We start from the raw sequence: 19,136 nt of genomic DNA, 5'->3' as shown, positions 1-19,136 counted from the left end.
CTGGTTGGATGGCTGGCCAAAAGTGACTTTCTGTCGAGGTCGACCGCCACCGTTGGGGTTGGGGAGGAAAATATTGGTTTAATTATTCGGAGCGCACAGAAACCAAACCACGATCAGGGTATTCATTTGAGGCGATTCCATTTTTTTTCGGGGTCGATCGCGCGGTGGCACTAATTTTATGCAGATCCCACATATTAAGGGGGGCTGCTGCCGGTGGTGCCGAGGCCAGTAAACACTTTGATCGTTATGAGATGATGATCGCAATGGTCACGTATTGTGTGGTGTGTCCTATTTTGGGACTGCAGGGGCTGGGGAAGGGTGCGTGTGTGTTTTGGGTGGGTTTATCGATTGACGGATTACAGTTGGGTGGCGAGAAAATATAAGCGGTTCACACGGTGCAGATCACATGCCATTACTTATTATATTTATTATTATAGTTCAACGCCTCTACTAACTAGGGACCTACATAGGGAAATGAAATGTTCTGGGAGAAATTTCAAACAACCAAGGTCATTCAAATTTAAGGTTGGAAAACTTGTAGTTTTTCTTTGGTGCTGGCACTTTTATTGTACCGAACAAGCATAAACATAACAAAAACTACCAGATTGTTATCAACAACAGTTTTACAATACTTGTGATTGTTATAAGTCTCGTTTTTTTGTCAAAATTATTTTAAATTGATTCCGACCTTGTTCTGGCATGATCTTGTTGCTCGATTGGAACCCCGATTTGACAGTTCGATTGGAACCCTGAGAGTGACATTTCGCCTCTCCATATAGGCTCTCTACTACTAACTAGATAAGAATCCCAACAAACCTTGTAGTAAGATCACATACATTATCGGATTATTGAAAAGTTGCAACTCCATTTCCTAAATTCCTAGGCATAGTTTGTGTTTCTATAACATTACCAAAAATGTTCAGGTGAAGAACAAGATTGTGATTTTATAGATTTATTATATAAGCGTTTATCTCGTCTAAAATGCGGGTTATTCTCTACCAACTCACACACCAGTTGCCCCGACCCTCTTCGATTCGCGGGAAACATTGTCCTAAGCGATAATTTTGGTCCTTGATCAACAATCCGAAGACCACAAATTTGTTTCCCACAATTCCCAGCAATTTCTCACGAAAACAGCATGAAAAAAAAAGTGTTCAGATCGAGCTCAAAATTGAACGAAATAATTAAACCCATATTTTTCTTTTGTTTTGCCATTATGGTAACCAACGCCAACGTGTGAGGGTCGACCACCCTGACCATGTTCGTCAATTTTCGCAAACATATTGTTTTTCTTCAAGAACAATTTATTTAGCAAAAGTTGCCTTCTTTTTTTTGGGTTTTTTGCCTACTCCCCAGGGTTATCAGATCTGATAAGACAAAGTGCACACCAACCAAAGCAGTTGTTGTCTTCTTATTTCCAAATTGACAAACTTACGGACCAAATCCTGCAACAATCTGATTGCAATAGTAGGCAAACTTTGCTGTATATTATTTTGTGGACATTAATATGTAACTGTGCCAATTTTGAGCAAAATCGGTTTAGGTTTAAGGTTAGCTATAGATCGTTAAAGTCGGTGATAAAAAATCTTTTCATGCAAAAACGTCTTCTTTAAATCGCTAATAACTCGTCAGGGATAATTCGAATCGTTTTTCGGTCTTGGACAAAATTGTTTGTCATCAAATTTTACAATATAATCTCACAATTGACAATGACCCGACAGATTTAACGCCACCTTTTGGCATAATTATGACATTTTTGTCTTTTTCCATACATTTTTTAGATTTTTCCATACAAACTTCAAATACCCTGAACTCTTAATCAATTTGGCTCAAAATTGGCACAGTTACTTATTTTTACCTAAAGATTCGAGCCAGAAATTTTCCAAAATTTTCAATTTTTCTTGTTAGAAGCTCTGGTGATATTCTAGACTACAATTTGATTCAGATCAAGTATGTATGTATGTATGTATGTATGCATGATCCCCATACCCGCAGGCAACTTGGTCCTGGAACACATGTGAGCGCTAGGTGAACAATTCGATCATCTTTTACTCCGTAATCTGTACACCCACGTGCATAAGTTTTTTTGCACGAATTTTAATGCTACAAATACCGGCACATAGATCAAAATGGTTTCCCTCTTCCCGCCCCAAGCGCCGGAAATTTGTAGCGGGTGTAGGGACACTTTGCATAGACGCCCTTGCTCCCATCACGTCACTGAGGGTATGGAGCGACGAGAAATTAATAAGCATGCCCCCCTAGTCGAACCTTCATTAGAGAAGCAGGCAATCCACAACTCACAGCGAACGGCCAAGGGAACACCCTACCGCGTATATAGTAAGATTGGCGTGGTTAGTAGGGTGGGTACGTTTTTCAAAAAGTTCTCGGATCAAGTTTTAGTATAGTTCCCCTTGTAGAGCATGCCCATAGGGACTTTCATGCCAAATATCAGCTCATTTGGTTGTAAACTGGCTGCGCGCATCAGGGTTAAAGTTTACATGGGAATTACTATGGGAAATTGGAACTTTTTGTTCAAACGCTCCTACAGGTCTGGGAAAATCACGCGCCAACTTCTGGTATAGTCAGGCCTATGGGGAATGGTCTGGAGAACACTTTTCCCGAAGAGAGCATATGGATTCGTTGTCCCTAGACCTGGCGCATCGGCAAACAATCCGATGACGGTAGACTAGTCACTGATCCTCCTTGAGGCTATCCGGATATTATCCGAGGTCAAAATCACCGACCTCTATCTTGTTACGGTGGTAGAACCATCGGACGTATCTCCCGGGATCTTACAGAAGACCCAGAACATCACCACATATCGGTAAACTAGCCCCTGAACCTCCCTGAGTCTATCTGGATATGATCTGAGGTCAAAAACCTCCGACCTCTATCTTGTTACGGCGGTAGACCCATCGGCCGTAACTCCCGGGACTCTTCAGAAGACCTAGAACATCACCACATATCGGTAGACTAGTCACTGATCCTCCTTGAGGCTATCTGGATATGATCTGAGGTCAAAAATCACTGACCTCTATCTTGTTACGGCGGTAGACCCACCGGCCGTAACTCCCGGGACTCTACAGACGACCTAGAACATCACCACATATCGGTAGACTCGTCCCCGGACCTCCCTGAGGCTATCCGGATATGATCTGAGATCAAAAACCACTGACCTCTATCTTGTTACGGCGGTAGACCCATCGGCCGTAACTCCCGGGACTCTACAGAAGACCTAGAACATCACCACATATCGGTAGACTAGTCTTTGAACCTCCTTGAGGCTATCTGGATATGATCTGAGGTCAAAAATCACTGACCTCTATTTTGTTACGGCGGTAGACCCATCGGTCGTAACTCCCGGGACTCTTCAGAGGACCCAGAACATCACCACATATCGGTAGACTAGTCCCTGAACCTCTCTGAGGCTATCCGGATATGATCTGAGGTCAAAAACCAAAGTCACAATCGCCTACCTCATACTTGTACGGCGGTGAACACATAGGCCTTAACTTGAGGAAGTTTCGGATGACCTAGAACATCGTAAACCATGTAAATTTGGTGTAGCTGTATAGCTGACTTCATAACGATTCCAAAACACTATAAATTTGTATAGTTAAGATGATTTTTTACAAAAATATATGCCATGTCTCCCATACAGTATGTAAAAAAAGTATTTACACCCCTTGGGCACTATGCACATTTTGTGATGAAACATGTAAAAAATTTAAAGTTTGACAGGAACATAGTACTACGTTTTGTTCAGAAACTCATGCCAAACATTTTGCTACAAAGCTCATGAAAAGATGATTTCTATAAAAAGTTATATAACAAATACTATTACGAAAATAAAAAGGTGCAAAAAAGTTTGTACACCTTTCGAAAAATTAACATAAATAATGTTATTTATTGAAAAATCACCATAAATCCAGTCTCCCAACTCCAAATAGGCATTCTTGTCTGATTAAAAAAATAATTTGGATTGAATATAAAGTTTACTAACTACTTAGTATAAAACTTTATATAACTCTAGAAATTCTATATAAAACTTATCTAAACTCAATTTTGCAAATTTTTAATTCAACTAAATGTCAATACATTACCATAGAATTGCTAAATAAACATTTTGGAGTGGGTATAACACCGTTTTGGGGGTATTAGTATTGATAGAATAGATTTTTCGTTGGAATTTCGTACCAACCCGGAATTACGTCGTAGGAAAATCCGCCGGCATCCGAACCGGTACACGATTCACAAGTCAACCTATGTGGAATCGGAAAGGGCATAAAATTTCCGATCTTTTGATCCCCAAACATCTAGGTTTTCTATAAAATCCACGTTTTTAAATACCTAGGCAAAAACGTTGTTATGGTTTCGTTTGAGCAACCTACCAAAAATGTATGGAATTTCGTAATTTTTGTTCTCGTGGGTCAAACTTACTTTTTGCCCAGGTATTTAAAAACGTAGGTTTTAAAGAAAACCTAGATGTTTGGGTATCAATAGATCGGAAATTTTATGCCCTTTCCGTTTCCACATAGGTTGACTTGTGAATCGTGTACCGGTTCGGATGCCGGCGGATTTTCCTACGACGTAATTCCGGGTTGGTACGAAATTCCAACGAAAAATCTTTTCTATCGATACTAATACCCCCAAAACGGTGTTATACCCACTCCAAAATGTTTATTTAGCAATTCTATGGTAATATATTGACATTTAGTTGAATTAAAAGTTTGCAAAATTGAGTTTAGATAAGTTTTATATAGAATTTCTAGAGTTATATAAACTTTTATTCTAAGTAATTAGTAAACTTTATATTTAATCCAAATTATTTTTTTAATCAGTCGAGGATGCCTATTTGGAGTTGGGAGACTGGATTTATGGTGATTTGTCAACAAATAACTTTACTTATGTTAATCTTTCGAAAGGTGTAAAAACTTTTTTTGCACCTTTTTTATTTTCGTAATAGTATTTGTTATATAACTTTTTATAGAAATCATCTTTTCATGAGCTTATTGTAGCAAAATGTTTGGCATGAGTTTCTGAACAAAATGTAGTACTAGGTTCCTGTCAAACTTTAATTTTTTTACATGTTTCATCACAAAATGTGCATAGTGCCCAAGGGGTGTAAATACTTTTTTTACATACTGTATAGCCAAAATCCCATAAGCTCTGTACCTCGCATATGCGTGTTTCGCATAAGAAACCCCCATATGAGTTGCATATGCGAGGTTTAACTGTTTACCAAAAATGAAAAACATTTCACTGGTGTCCGAATCACCAGGAAGGCAAAGCAGAAATTTATGGTTTCGATTTCCTTATATTCTAAAATTTTTTTAGATAAAATATCGATTGTTTTGATGTTAACAGCTTATTTGAGACCTTAAGAATGCCATTCACTAAAATTTCAGTCCATATTTGTGCGATTCATAAGCAAAATCGAGTGTCCGGAATTCGAAGCAAAAGTGTCCGGATTTCGAATCAGCTTTATCAGTGCCCGGGATTTGAAGCACAACAAGACATTTTAAATTTAAAATTCAAAGACAAATTCAAATTTAAAGAAAATACATATTTTGCATGCATTCTCTTAAAACTGATTGGTTACATCACATCCTGTTGATGTTTCTACTTTCCAACTTATTACATGATTTTTTGCCAGCTATAACAAACATGATATGCTACTAAGTGTCCGGATTTCGAACCATGACGATATTTGAACGGGAAGATTCCCGTTCCACTCTATAGACGCTTGTATTTAGATTTCCTAGCTTTTCTTCTACAGCTATTAAGAAAAAAAAAATCAAATTATTCGCTCTACAGCATTGCCTTGGCGTTCCCGATTACGGGATTCCTACTCGAAACTTGATGTCCGAAGGCTTGATTGTTGAGGCAATTGCAAACCTCTTTTTACACCTTAGCTTCCATCCACCCCGGGATTCGAACTGACGACCTTTGGATTGTGAGTCCAACTGCCTACCAGCGACTCCACCGAGGCAGGACCCAGGGAGACGACTCCTACACCTGGACTGAGCTATCGACCTAACCTTTTAGTTTAGACCGGGGCCAACATTTACTTCCCCATCCGACGGAAGGCGTGATCAGACAAATCTCGTCTCAGAATTTGCCACCGGGACCTTCTGGGATCGAACCCACGCCGACTGGGTGAGAGGCAATCACGCTTACCCCTACACCACAGTCCCGACTCAGCTATTAAGAAGTATTGCCTTTTACAAGACCAGATACCAGAGAGTTTTTTTTAAACCCCGAGATATGCAATTGTAAAATATTTGTCGGATATGTAGAGCTGTTTTTTTATTTTTCTGAAATTTTCAACTCTAACTTTTCCGATTTTTTAATTAACCATGGGGCAATTATAACAAAGCTCATTTTTACCCAGAGTTGCAAATCAAGCGACATTTTTTGAAACTAACAATCCATAAATGTCACGGCCACTCAGACAGACCTCAAAAATTATGTTGACAACCAGTAAACAGCAAATCCACCGTGAAATGAAGTCAATCATAGCCAAAAGCGCCAAAACGATTCATCAGTTCCTTGATAATTCGTCTCCAAGCTTGCCCATCTTGCATCATAATGACAGACTGTACCATTTATGGCCTTCTCATTCACATGCGAAAAAAAAGGAAGCTGACATTTCGCTCGTACTTCACTCAACATCCAAATCACACTCGACTCATCAATTCGTCATTCCATCGCGTCTCGTAGTGCGAGGTCACCGGCGTATGATGATGATCCTTCCAGCCGCAGATCTTGACCACGGGGGTAGAGGTTAGCTTATCACGTGATGGTCATCGCTGGCTAAAGACTTCAACGATGCGACTTGGGATATGCGTAGCATATCGTGATCGTTTGAGTACCTCCACACTTTGCCTCGAATGGCTTAATTCACGTATGAACCCGTAATGTTCCCCCGCACGGTTAAAAGATCAAGATTGTTGGAAGCATTAAAAAGGCATTATATTTGTCTTGCACTTCTTGTCTTACGGTTGCAAGACGAGAGAGATGGCTTTTTCGGATGGTTTATTGGCAGTTGACACTTGGACTGTGTGTGGGGGCTTTCTTTGGGTTATGACGATGGGAAGAGCTGTTCTTTTTTGACAGAAATGGCGCTCGCACAGTTGCGTAATCTTCAAGAGTCCTTGATGGATTTTTGTTCAAAGTTGCGCCGCAGGATTGGCAAGTGTTTACTCACTTAAAGGAGAGGTAACTGGTATTTCTTGTTTTTTTGGCCATCTTTAAAGATGGGGTGGTCTTCGGATCATATCGTGATCGCACCGTCGCTGGAAGTTATGTGATTCCTCACACTCGCACACGTGAGCATGATAAATGTCAAGTGGGAGTGCAATCGCAACGCAATTAAAATCATATTTCAGTTGCGGTCGCGCGGACGTGGAGTTGCGCGCACTTTCTGGGAGGCCTGCTGTTGAAGTTGATCATGCGCCAGCAGGTCGGCATTCGTCAACGGTTTTGGATGTTAATTAGAAGGGTGATGAATGGGAGCCTATTTGTGACTGTGATTGCATTGAGATGTTAAACTAACTGCCATCATTAGTTACATAAATAAATTTTATGAAATTTTGCATTTATTTTGTTGAATACAAAGACATTTAAAAAACTACCTAACCTAACCTACCTCACCTACTTCCGCTCCCGTTCGGCATCCTCCATCAGGTGGTTCACGATCGTGGTGAACGTCTCGGACAGGTGCCTCTGGACGGCGGGTTTGGTTTTGTTCAGAATCTCGTGCGGCATCTTATTGATGGCCTCGTTGGTCACCTGGTCGGGCTTGCCGCGCAGCGCATTCGTGAGGGCAAAGTTGGCATCGCCGTCGAACATCACTTTGAACTCGGTCGGCAGAAAACGGACCGTTTTGGCACCCTTCTTACCGATGAGGAAGTAGTGCAAGCGCACGAGCACTTTGACGTTGGCTGAAATTTGTGGTGTTTGGTAAAGTGTGAAATTTCATTAAAATTGATGAACTTACTCAACTCCAAAGTCGCATCACCAGCGCCATCAACTGGGGGAAGCATCTTCAAGTTTGACTTCATGGTGTATTTGCCCTTAAGGTGAATAGAATCCAACTTAGTTACAAGACTTATTTGGTGGTCTGATGTGTGAACACTAAAATAAAATTGTACGTTAAAATAATCTTCCCTATTTTAAACAAAACATAACCCTCACGTCAGTTTATCCACGTGGAACGCTTTCAACCCGCTAACCGTCACATTCTCAAACACTGCACTAAAGTTCGAATCTCCCGTAACCTCCAGCCGCTCGATGAAGGCCGGGTCCAGGCGTGGAACGGTGAAACCTTCCGGAAACTCCCCCTTTGCGATCTTAGGGCGCATCCTTTCCGCAACAGCCAGAACGCATCGTTCAGCGTTTGGGATTCCTTTCTTGCATTCGTTGATTAGGGTTGCTGGAATAAGCTTTGAATTCATAACTTGTATTTTTTTCACTTGATACTTCAACTCACGCTTCATGCAGGAAATTCCTGCGAATCCCAGAATCAAAAGCACTACCACATTTGACAACTCCATGTTCACATATGAAGCTTCGCAATTACTTCACCGATCCAGAGTATCCAAATAACTGCTAGTGCTGGTACGAAGAAACTTGGTTTTAATAGAAGGTCAGGGCCAAAATGACGTAATTTTATCACTGTTTTAGATTTATTTGCTTTCCAGAATGTTCTGAGAACCCATAACACTTGGTTTATCGAGCAAACAAGCTGGAGAGCTATCAAATGGGAAATGTGAACTTGTTTTAATTACCTTTGAAATGCTGGGTCATTTGAGAACTTTGTCTTGGGTTCCATAGGATAAGATGAAATTGAGAATGATCTCTAAATTAAGCATAATCACATCGTTGAATGTTGAGCTTTAAAAAAAAAAACATTATTTTTTCCATAATTCCATATTAGTAGTTTTTTGCCAATCCGTCGTGAAACTTTCTTTTCCTGTAATTCTTCAACAAAACTGGATGCAAAAAAGTGGAACTTTTCAGCACTTGTTTTGAAAAGTAATATTTTTCAACATTATTTTGCTTTAAACGGTTGGCTAAATACAAGGACGAAAAACGAAACTATTGGCACTACGCCCCCCGGGGCATGGCCTTCCTCTAACGTGGGATTTCTGCTCCAGCGCCTCTGACGAGACAGGAGAAACCGGGACCGACGTTTTACTTCACCATCCGATAGAAGCTCAGTGGATAAGGCGGGAATCGAACCCGCGTCTCATAGCATCATCGGGATCGGCAGCCGAAGCCGCTACCCCTGCGCCACGAGACCCCAATACAAGGACATTTGAATTAAAATTTCATTCAAAGGGTATTTTTCAGAACTGCAAAAATTGTTAAATGGAATACGCTGCAAATTTTATTTTTTCAGCACTCCTCGTATTTATACAACTCAGTAAACCCCGTTAGGTTAATGTACGACTCGTGCTGAAAAAATATTGTTTTTGAAACTTGTTTCATAATAGACTATGATGATACAAGTTGCAAAAAAAGTGTATTAACCTCTAGAATTTTTCAATTTATTGCAAGTTTTCTTTTTTTTATTAAACTTTGTCCATGCACTTCCTACGTCAAAATTTCTATCAAAATTAGTGATTTTGGAAAAAATAATGAAAATACTGCGATACAAAATTTCAAAATTTGTGATCTAAAATTACTTTTAATTTATTGATGAACTGCACCGATTCCGATCTGCTGCAACCTTCCATCGGATGAGGAAGTAAAATGTCGGTCCCGGCCTTGGTTGTTAGGCCGGTAAGTCATTCCAGGTATAGGAGTCGTCTCCATGCCATAAGTACAAACAACACACCAAACCAAGCCTACTCAGGTGGAATCGCTGGCGGCGGTTGGACTCGCAATCCAAAGGTCGTCAGTTCAAACACTGGGATGGAAGGTTCCTTGGAGTAAAAGAGGTTTGGGTGCTCTCCCCATTCAAGCCTTCGGACTCCTAGGTTCGAGCAGAAACTTGCAATAGAGACCACAATAGACCCGGGGGTCGTTAATGTGGATGGTTTGATTTTTTTTTTGCACCGCATATAAGTTTAATTTTTTCCAGTTTGTTTTTACTTGTTCACTGTTTTGGCTGTATCTCAGCAACCAGCATTATTGCGATCAGGGTTACCAGGTCAAAATTTGAAAAATCTGGCAAGGTTGCGATTGAAAATCTGGAAAAATCTGGCAGACAAAATTAACCATTCTGATGGTAGAGGGAGGGGAGGTATGAATTAATTCAAATGTTAAAATTTCGATTCAAACGGTTTAACTGATTTTATAGCCTCAAAAATTATGTCCCGTTAAGAAAAACACATTTTTTATTTTGGTTTCATATGTACTCGTTCGTTGAAATAAAATGTTCAAAATGGGCATAAAGTGAAAAATCTGTTGTTTAGAATAGTGCTCTACACATCCTGATACTTTTTGGTAACGATTATCCCATTCCTTGCGAAGTTATGGAAATCGTCATTAATCAATGATGCCAACTAGGACGTCAATGATTGTTCCACAAAATTATATAACTTTTGAGACACATTTGATTTAGATCAAAAATTCCTTCAGTGGCTTCATGAAGGCAACAACTGGCACATACTGAAAACATCATTGAAAAAGTATGAATTATTTGTAACAAAATTCATTGAAAAGAAATAAATTTATAACTTTTCTTTTTAAATTATTGGTTTAAAAAAATCCCGGGTCCCGAGAATTCCCGGGAAATGGTAAAATCCCACTCTCGATTCCTGGGAAATTGAAAATCTCGAGAATCGTCACCCTCTACTAAAGGATAAACGATATTTACCAGTAATTCTAATACATTGCTAATGGGCCAATTTTGAACATTTCTCAAGATTTACAAGCATGGCATGCTTACTCGGTCCTAACCAGCTCCCAATACTCAGAAGAACATATGTAGTTAAAATAATTTTATGAAAAAAGCATGGCCTACACTAATTTGCAAACATGTGTCTAAGAGGCCAGGTTCTGGTTTCTAAATGTTATTTTGGCTGGTGAAACCGAATCTAATTTAAATTCCTGCAAATTTCAAAGTTTTGGAGCTACGCCCTTTTGGAATGTTATTTGCGGTAATTCGTTGTTATTTTAACCGCAAACCAACATTTATATATATTCTTTTAAAATTTCTATAAGACCTTCTTTTCAAAAAAAATCTTAATTTCTGCATACATTCGGTAACTTTTCAAAAAATCAGTAAAATTCTGTTTTTTTTTCATTGCCATGATTTTCGTTCAAAGATATAAATTTGGCACCCCTATCCATATTTTGACAAAATTCCATCTACAAGTTTATTAGATTAGTGCCCTACACATGCTGATTCCTTTTGGTAACAATTATCCCATTCCTTGCAAAGTTATGGAAATTGCCATTATCTAATGATTGCCAACTAGGACGTCAATGATTGTACCAGAAAGTTATATAAATTTTGAAACACATTTGATTAAGACCAAAAATTCTTTCAGTGGCTTCAAGAGCGCAACCACCGGCACATGCTGATTCATTTTGGTGCAAAAATTAGTTAAATTGAATTCAATACAAAGCATTTTAGAGTGATGATCAATTTTCTTCTAAAATGATCAACGGCTGCACCTTTAGGCTTGTTAGCCCCCAACAAATTACAAAACGATATATTTCGATAGAATGTTAAAAAAACAATAGCAGTGTGAATTTTTGGTACATTTAGATTTCGAGGTGTTCTAGATATCGTGTCGTAAGTCGCTTTTTGACGTTGCGCGAAAAAACATGTTTTTATGTTTGACTTTAAACGAAACAAAAACTAGTGCACACAATGTAAACGGTAACAATTACGTTTTGTTTTGTTTTATCGTTCTGTGCATTGTCCTGAATTTGTATTGAATTTGATTGACTGAGACTGAAGTTATAATAAAAATTTAAAACGGTAAATGTGACAAAACAGCCTCTGAATATAATTCCCATTAAAACTTGCCGCCAATTTGGATCCTAAAACTAATCTTAGATTATTGATATTCTTGTTCACAACAAGAAAGCTTATTTTTTCTGAAAAATTGGTTTTAAAATCAATTTTGAAAAAATATTTAGCGGTTCTTCTTGACAAAAGTCTCCTACTTCATTGTATAATGTTGTCTTGTAAAATTTAAATTTTTTGCATAAAAACAAAATAAAAATAAATAAAAGTGATTAAAATGGGCTATACGCGTGTTTATTTTACCAATGTACATAAGAAAATAATGTAGAGGTTTTGGACCCTTTTCAGGAGTCAAATAGCACGATCTGGTTGGAACAAAAGGAACAAAAGTATATAATATTATGAGTGTTGGTTGAATTCGAATTTTGGGGATCTGTGAAGGTCGGGAGAATGCTGAATTGAATGCTGTACATAATTGCGTCCTAAACTCAATTTAGCTTAAAATACACGTGTGACAATATAGCACGATCACGAGGCCTCCAGGGGCCTCTTAAAACGTGTTCCTTTTTCGACTAGGGCTATGAGTGGATACAGTTCATTTACTGAGCAGGAGCTCCCTTCAAATTCTGTTAAAAACCGTGAAGGTCAAGTCCACAAGTGTACTTGGTTGACGTAAAATAACCCATATGCATCAAGGTACATTGCCACCCGACAAAAAAAAATCAAGTCATAAAAACTTGCCCAAAAAAACCGACACAATCAGGTTCAACCTTTGTTGGTCAGTTTGGAATGCGTTCACGGATTTGAACAAACGAAAAAAAAACAATCGATTGAACCAGTCCTGTGTCAACACTTGATTGTCGGTGACCAAGATCGTGCATTTTTGGACTGACCAGCCAATAAGTGGCACGTTAAACCAGACCGTGACATTGACATGTCAGCAGGATTGTGGGGCTCACGTTCGAAGTATTTTGACAATTTGGTTGGTTATAATGCAGCCCGAAATATTCAGATATGGTTCCACCTTGCGGGTGTGTCAAGTGAAACTTTACTTCTCATTGCTCAAAGTAAAAAAAACTTCGAGACATTCTGTAAACTGCAATCAAACTTGAACGGGTTTAATAGACTAAATTTGAGTACTTTATTTGTTGCGAAAGCATGAAACCAATCGGTGCAAATTTAATTATTACATTGCGCGGTTTTTGTAGTGGCCCTGTTTAAACCTTCGCGTTCGATTGAGAAAATCACTTTCAATCACCCTTTTGCCAGGTTGAAGGTGTCGATCGAATTAATTGCAGTCTTTACCCTTGTCCATTCGGAAGGGGTGAGAGGAGCTATAGGTGCTTTTTAGAGTTCTTTTTTTAATGATTGTTTTGTCTGTAGTGCTAAGTGAAGTATGCACTAGGTCATTGACGTGATTACAATGACCATTTTGAAAGAGGTTTTATGAAATGGTATCGTTAAGCAGGACTCCAGCTAGGCAGCGCACGTGTAAATTATACCTCTCAGCTTGACAAAATTATAGTCAATTAATGTAAACTGGATCACCTGGCCGTAATGGTAACTACCCACGCAGGCAACACTTTAGCAAACTTTTTTTCGCCTTTTTTGGACCAAAGTTTAATTTCCTTGTGGTCATATTAGGTGACCAATGGACAAAATGGATCAACAAAATTAGGTAGATATTTCCTTGTATCTGTGACTTAAGCAAGAGTTCCTTGTTTTTCTTTTTTGTTAAGGTTTTTTTTACTTAAAATTAAACTGACTCTTTTTGTAGCTACTTTTCATGTTTCGAATATTTATCAAATATTTTAATTTAACAATACTGTTCGTTGTGAAAATTCTCTAACCTTTTATCAAAAACGGCTGTAATTTACATAAATAAAATTTTCAAGACAACCATATTTTATCTGAGTTACAGCCAAAAGCTTTTTTTAATTGTTGTCTTTAAAGTGCACAATCTCTTCACTGTCCTATTTCAATAATGTTAACCCTCTACAACCCAATCCCGCATCTAGTCGGGCCATGATCTCAAAATTCGCTAAAATCGATTTTTCAACCAATTTTTGATCTTTAAAATGCACTTAAAGAAGAACGCTTAAAATAAAAGCAAATTTCAGGGTTGAAAGTGTGAATTATTCTTTGTAATTTGTCAATGTTTTTTGAAAATTTTAAAATTTTGTATTTTAATGTATTATTTTCTGGGGTCAACTTTGTAAAAATGTTGTCCCAGACTATGCCTCCACGAATTTTTACACATATTAAATGATAATGATATCATTCTATAGTAAAAATGTGAAAACAAGCAAAACAACAAAAAGTGACTGTAAACATAAAATAATAGATAGGCAAAAGGTAACGATAGAAGGTGGCACGAAAAGCCAAATACTATCAGAAACAAAGATAAACTAACCAAGATAAATGCAATTAAAAATACTAAAATTGAAACAACAAAAACATAAAACAAGAGAAATAAACATTTTCGTACAACAATTTTCGAATTTTCGAAAACAAATATGAAGTAACAGGGATTTGAAAGTGAAAAATGTCTGCAAAACTGCTGGATTGAAAAAAAATACCAAGCCGGTAAAGACAGCTCGGTCAAAAATCAGCATAAAAGAACATTTATAACCCTAAAAATAATGTATACACCATTGTGAGTTTTTTTTTTCATTTTGCCCAAATGCCTCAGAAATGATATTGGAAATGAAAATTAACATAACTCAGTTTATGGTATTAAATCTGTAATAATATTTTAAAACCGATATTACGCGCAAGCAAGGTTATTATGTCAAAATTCGAAAAACCTTTAAAAATGTGGAAAAATCTGGCAGACAAAAATCAAACAATTCTGAATGGTGAAGAGAGGAAGGTTATTAATTAATTCAAAAGTTTTTAGAATTCAAATGGTTTAACTGATTTTATAGCATAAACAATGTTGAATTTATTGTTTAAACACTTCCTTTTTTATTAAATAAATTCGATAATTTAATCAAAAAGATGCTCAAAATGAGTAAAAAGTGAAAAATCTCGCTAAATCTCTCAAAATCTGGCACAGAGATGGGTGAATCTTTAATCTGGCTGACACTTGAAAAATCTGGCATTCCCGGATTTATCTGGAAACGTGGCAATCCTGCGCGCAAGCGTTACGTGAAAAAATACTATTCCAGAAACCGTGAATTGTGTTCATGAATATGAAAATCTCGAAGCAATTGTTTCGTCTTTAAGGTGCAAGTGCAGTTACTCTTGAATATATTAACATGTAATTTTTGATTTTATGAAATTCACGATTTTGTCTACATTTTCGTAATTTTTCCCATATAAACGTCAACACTCAACAGTTACCATTGAACATAACCAGATTTAACTTAAAACTATCAAATAAGGCTGCTGCTAATATTTTTTGAAGTTTGTCCCTCGGCTCTGACCCAAGTCGAGGAATACAAAAATGGAAATTTAAGCCTAGATTTCAACATTTGGATGTAAAAAGTGTTTTAAAATGTATTTTACACGCGCCCAGTTGCTTTCCAATCATAAGTTTTGATAATATCGAAGTATCGACGGAATTTTTTTTTCGCGGAAAAAAACTTTTTGTCGGACTGTACATTTTAAATGTTTTCAAAGGAGTTCAAACATGCTATATATCGTCGCCATCGTGCTAACTTGTCGTACGTGCATTTTGGGCCAAATTGAGTTAAAAACGCCATTTTGTGCAGCTCACAATGCCTCATTTTTTGACCTTCACAGATCCCCAAAATTCGATTTCAATCCTGAGATATTCAACAAAAACCGAAAAAACTCCGTGCATTTTTGTCACTTTACATATGAAAGTAGTTTCAATCTCGTGCTATCTTGTCACTCCATGAAAATTGATGTAAGTGCGACAAAAGGCCAAGGGGATTTCAGGCCAGGAAAGTCAGGATGCGTTTGTCGCACGTACAAGCTAGACTACCGTAAACATTTGTAATTATAACTCGGGACTCCAGCAACCAACTTCAACCAAACTTTGGGACAATGCACAGAATGGTGAGCCAAACAAAACGTGTTTGTTATTGTTTACATTGCGTGCTCTCGTTTTTGAATATTCAAGGTCAAACATTAAAACGCGTTTTTCTCGAAACGTCAAAATGGCGGGTGCGACAAGATAGCACGACGACGTCGATATGATTATAAACGCAGGAAAATGCATTTTAACTGGTCTTCAGTTGATTAAACTTTAATTTTTATTAAAATTTTGAAGTTTTTCGAAAAAAAAAATTTTTTTGCCCCTGATTATTCAGGCCGAATTTGAAGGGGGGGCGACATACACAGAAAAAAATCAATTCTCGAAACCGTGAAGTCAGCTCACGATTATGAGAACCACGAAGGAATATATTCACGTTTATGGTGCAAATGCACCATACTCATGAATAAATTCCTTCGTGGATCTCACATTCGTGAACTTAATTCACGATTACGGGAATTGATTTTTTTCTGTGTAAACTTTGAAAAATATGTGCAACAGCCTAACTCAATTAAAGAAATAAAAAATAGTGTCACCTAGATTCACTTTACCTTTCTTTTTTCTTGTTACCCTAGTGTTATTCAGTTCCATTGATATTTTTTCGAGAATTCTGTTGTCAGAATGCAGCCTCAAAATCTGCCAAAATATCAATATTCAACTAGATTTCTTCAGTTTTCCATGGTGATTAATTTATCGCCTTTTTGCAACGATTAATCTTGCCGTCAATAAAACTCGAACCTTGCCGGTCTACACACGGTAATCTTCTCACAACCAACCAAACCAGTCAATGGAATGCAATCCTCACCAGCACTTCCTTTCACTATCGTCGCGACTTCCTCCAGGCGATGCGCGTCTTCGAAGCACCTTAAGATTTTTTTCTCATCAGGTGCTGCTAAGCCTCTTCGCGACCGGTCAAACAAATTACCTCTCCGATCAACCTTGTCCGCTGCCTTGTAGGTCTCTCTTAATCTATCCGTTCAATGGGTGTTAAACCGCAGCAGCCGCGATGACCTTCACCTTAATGCGTCTTCATTTTAACGCAACCTCACGCCAACTTAAGTTCTCGATCGGATGTCCAACCTACCCGAGCTATGCGGACAATGTGATAATGGAAGACTTTATTCAAATTAGGCGCGTACAGCTTGTTTCATTACAAACCTGACGGTGTAAATAAAAATTGCTGACAAAGGTTACCTGGGCAGTGTTGCCAACTTGGCGGTTTTCGAGCGTAAGACATTTCCAGTCAAGCGATTCAAACGAAATTTTCATTCGCCATTATCATAATTATGCGGTTTGATAACGACATTATTCAACGCGTAACGTTCAGCAACGCACATTACTGACACAAATATTTCGGGGCTAGTGTGTCTTATCGTCTGTCAAATTTTCCTTTTTTCCCCCACCCCCTGTTTGTTCAACATCACCAGACCGGTGAAGGCGTAAGCAATAATTGAGAAAAAAATTCAATTCGTCTTGCCTGGTGCGCGCTCATCAATGGGTAATTTAGAAGCGGATTGGAACGCCCCGTGCCGTTAAAAATTTCTCATAACCAATCAAATTCAAATTTGGCTGATGAGTGCGAGCGCGTGGTTATCGGGTGGGTTTTTAACAAAATGAAACCATTCGCCTCTAATGGGCACCGTTTAGGCAGGTCAGGTGGAATGTGTGTGCTATTGGTAGTTAAAAATTAAGCTTGGTTACGAAATGGCCTTTCTCTGTTATAATGTTGGTGAGTTTTGTTTGAGATAAGGCTTTTTTTTCCTTTTTTTTTGTTGTTGTTAAATTTTGTGATCATTCGTTAATTGAATCAATATATTTCCAAAAAGTGCCATACATCGACTTCTGACCACTCATCAACAAGCTGTGGTGGAAGAGGCAGTTTAGTCATAGGGTTAGTGTGTCAAAAGTTGACACTTTTTATTTTATATTGGATGAACTTTTTTTGCGAATGAACCTCGTGGGAATAATTATCTCGCCCATCTCGAGCTGTGTTCTCTGTGTCCGTAAATGGTACCACTATTCTATCGGCTTGAAGCCATATTTTTTTCTGACAAGCGCTGGCCAGTTTTGGGTGAATGCTCATCAGATCAGCTGAAAATTAACAATAAATCAGTAAGAATTGATAAGTTCGCTGTTGAACCCCTAAAGATTTTTACTTTATTTGTCAACCGGTGCTCTGCTGCTTCAATCTAGTCCGTCCCATAAGTATTTTTTTTGATTTTGAGATAAACTCGACAAATGTCTTGTTATAACATCTACTTTAAACTTTTTTTTTTAATAAAAAACAAGGGGTTTCCAGCATCGTGTCAGACTGGTCACTAATCCGGAATTACTTGGAATTTGAGCAAGTAATTCTGTAATTCCGGATTTACTGAGTAATTCCAGAGTAATCCTGGTAATTCCTAATAATCCCAGTAATCCTGGTAATTCCGTGATTCTTGTTTGTGAAAACAAACTTCAGAAAATAATAAAAAATAACTGTTAAACAGATAATTTCGATAAACCTTTTATAATTATATTTATTGCCTATTAATTTTCATGTATGAAACCAAAGTTACAGCTAGTACGGGATCATTCGGATTTTGAGTAAGTAATTCAGTAATTCCAGAATTACTCCGCAATTCTGCAGTAATTCCTGTAATTCTGGAATTACCTAGAAATTCCGTAGTGATTCGAGTAATTCCATAGTTACTCAGTAATTCGTGTATTTCCCATTAACCCAAGTAACCACTAGTAATTCTTTAAAGGTAAATCGGCAGAATGCATTTTGCTTTTCCTTGATGCTTTTTATGGTTGTAAGAAGTACAGAGCGGATTCGAAATGTCCGCCAATTTGGATGCTCTCTAATTCAAATGTATTCGGATGAAAAACACTCAAACGTCAAATACAGTTGTCAAACTGACGTTGATGTTTACCACATTATTCGATGATTTCCAAGTAGGGCGTCCAATTTTCCCGGGTTTTGAGTTTACCGGAAAACGGAAAAAAATTTTTTTATCCCGGGAAATTTTTGAAAACGTCGTAAAATCTATGTTTTCTTTAGATTAGTTATGTTTTTAAAATCAAACTACTAGCTCAATACTATTAAAATCAATCTAAACAGGGATAGCACTTTAAGATAGTTTTGAAGATTTTTTTTGTTCTTTGTTGTGCTTTGAATTTTAAATGCAATCAAACGCCAAAATCAGTTTTCAAAATGATGTT

General features: G+C 37.8%; 2 protein-coding genes across 2 annotated transcripts in view; one reads left to right on the top strand and one right to left on the bottom strand.

Moving 5' to 3' along the window:
• Positions 1–19,136, top strand: part of LOC6031300 (C-type lectin domain family 4 member F) — a 106,717-nt gene that overhangs the window by 72,478 nt on the left and 15,103 nt on the right.
• On the bottom strand, positions 7,641–8,593 carry LOC6031298. Its single transcript, XM_001842066.2, has 4 exons — positions 8,495–8,593; positions 8,200–8,437; positions 8,003–8,139; positions 7,641–7,946 (listed from the first exon to the last, which is right to left on the bottom strand). The coding sequence occupies exons 1-4, from the start codon at positions 8,556–8,558 to the stop codon at positions 7,657–7,659; spliced, it is 729 nt and encodes a 242-aa protein (XP_001842118.2). The 5' UTR covers positions 8,559–8,593; the 3' UTR covers positions 7,641–7,656.

This window comes from Culex quinquefasciatus, chromosome 3, assembly GCF_015732765.1.
Source record: "Culex quinquefasciatus strain JHB chromosome 3, VPISU_Cqui_1.0_pri_paternal, whole genome shotgun sequence".
Classification (NCBI taxonomy): domain Eukaryota; kingdom Metazoa; phylum Arthropoda; class Insecta; order Diptera; family Culicidae; genus Culex; species Culex quinquefasciatus.
The sequence above is the reverse complement of the archived record's forward strand: the minus strand, read 5'-3'. Positions and strand labels throughout refer to the sequence as shown.

Coding starts and splice junctions, on each gene's coding strand:
- LOC6031298 (XM_001842066.2), bottom strand. CDS start 8,558: ATGGAGTTGTCAAATGTGGTAGTGCTTTTGATTCTGGGATTCGCAGGA. Junction 8,140..8,199: donor TTCCACGTGGATAAACTGAC/GTGAGGGTTATG, acceptor ATTTTATTTTAG/TGTTCACACATCAGACCACC. Junction 7,947..8,002: donor TGATGCGACTTTGGAGTTGA/GTAAGTTCATCA, acceptor CACAAATTTCAG/CCAACGTCAAAGTGCTCGTG.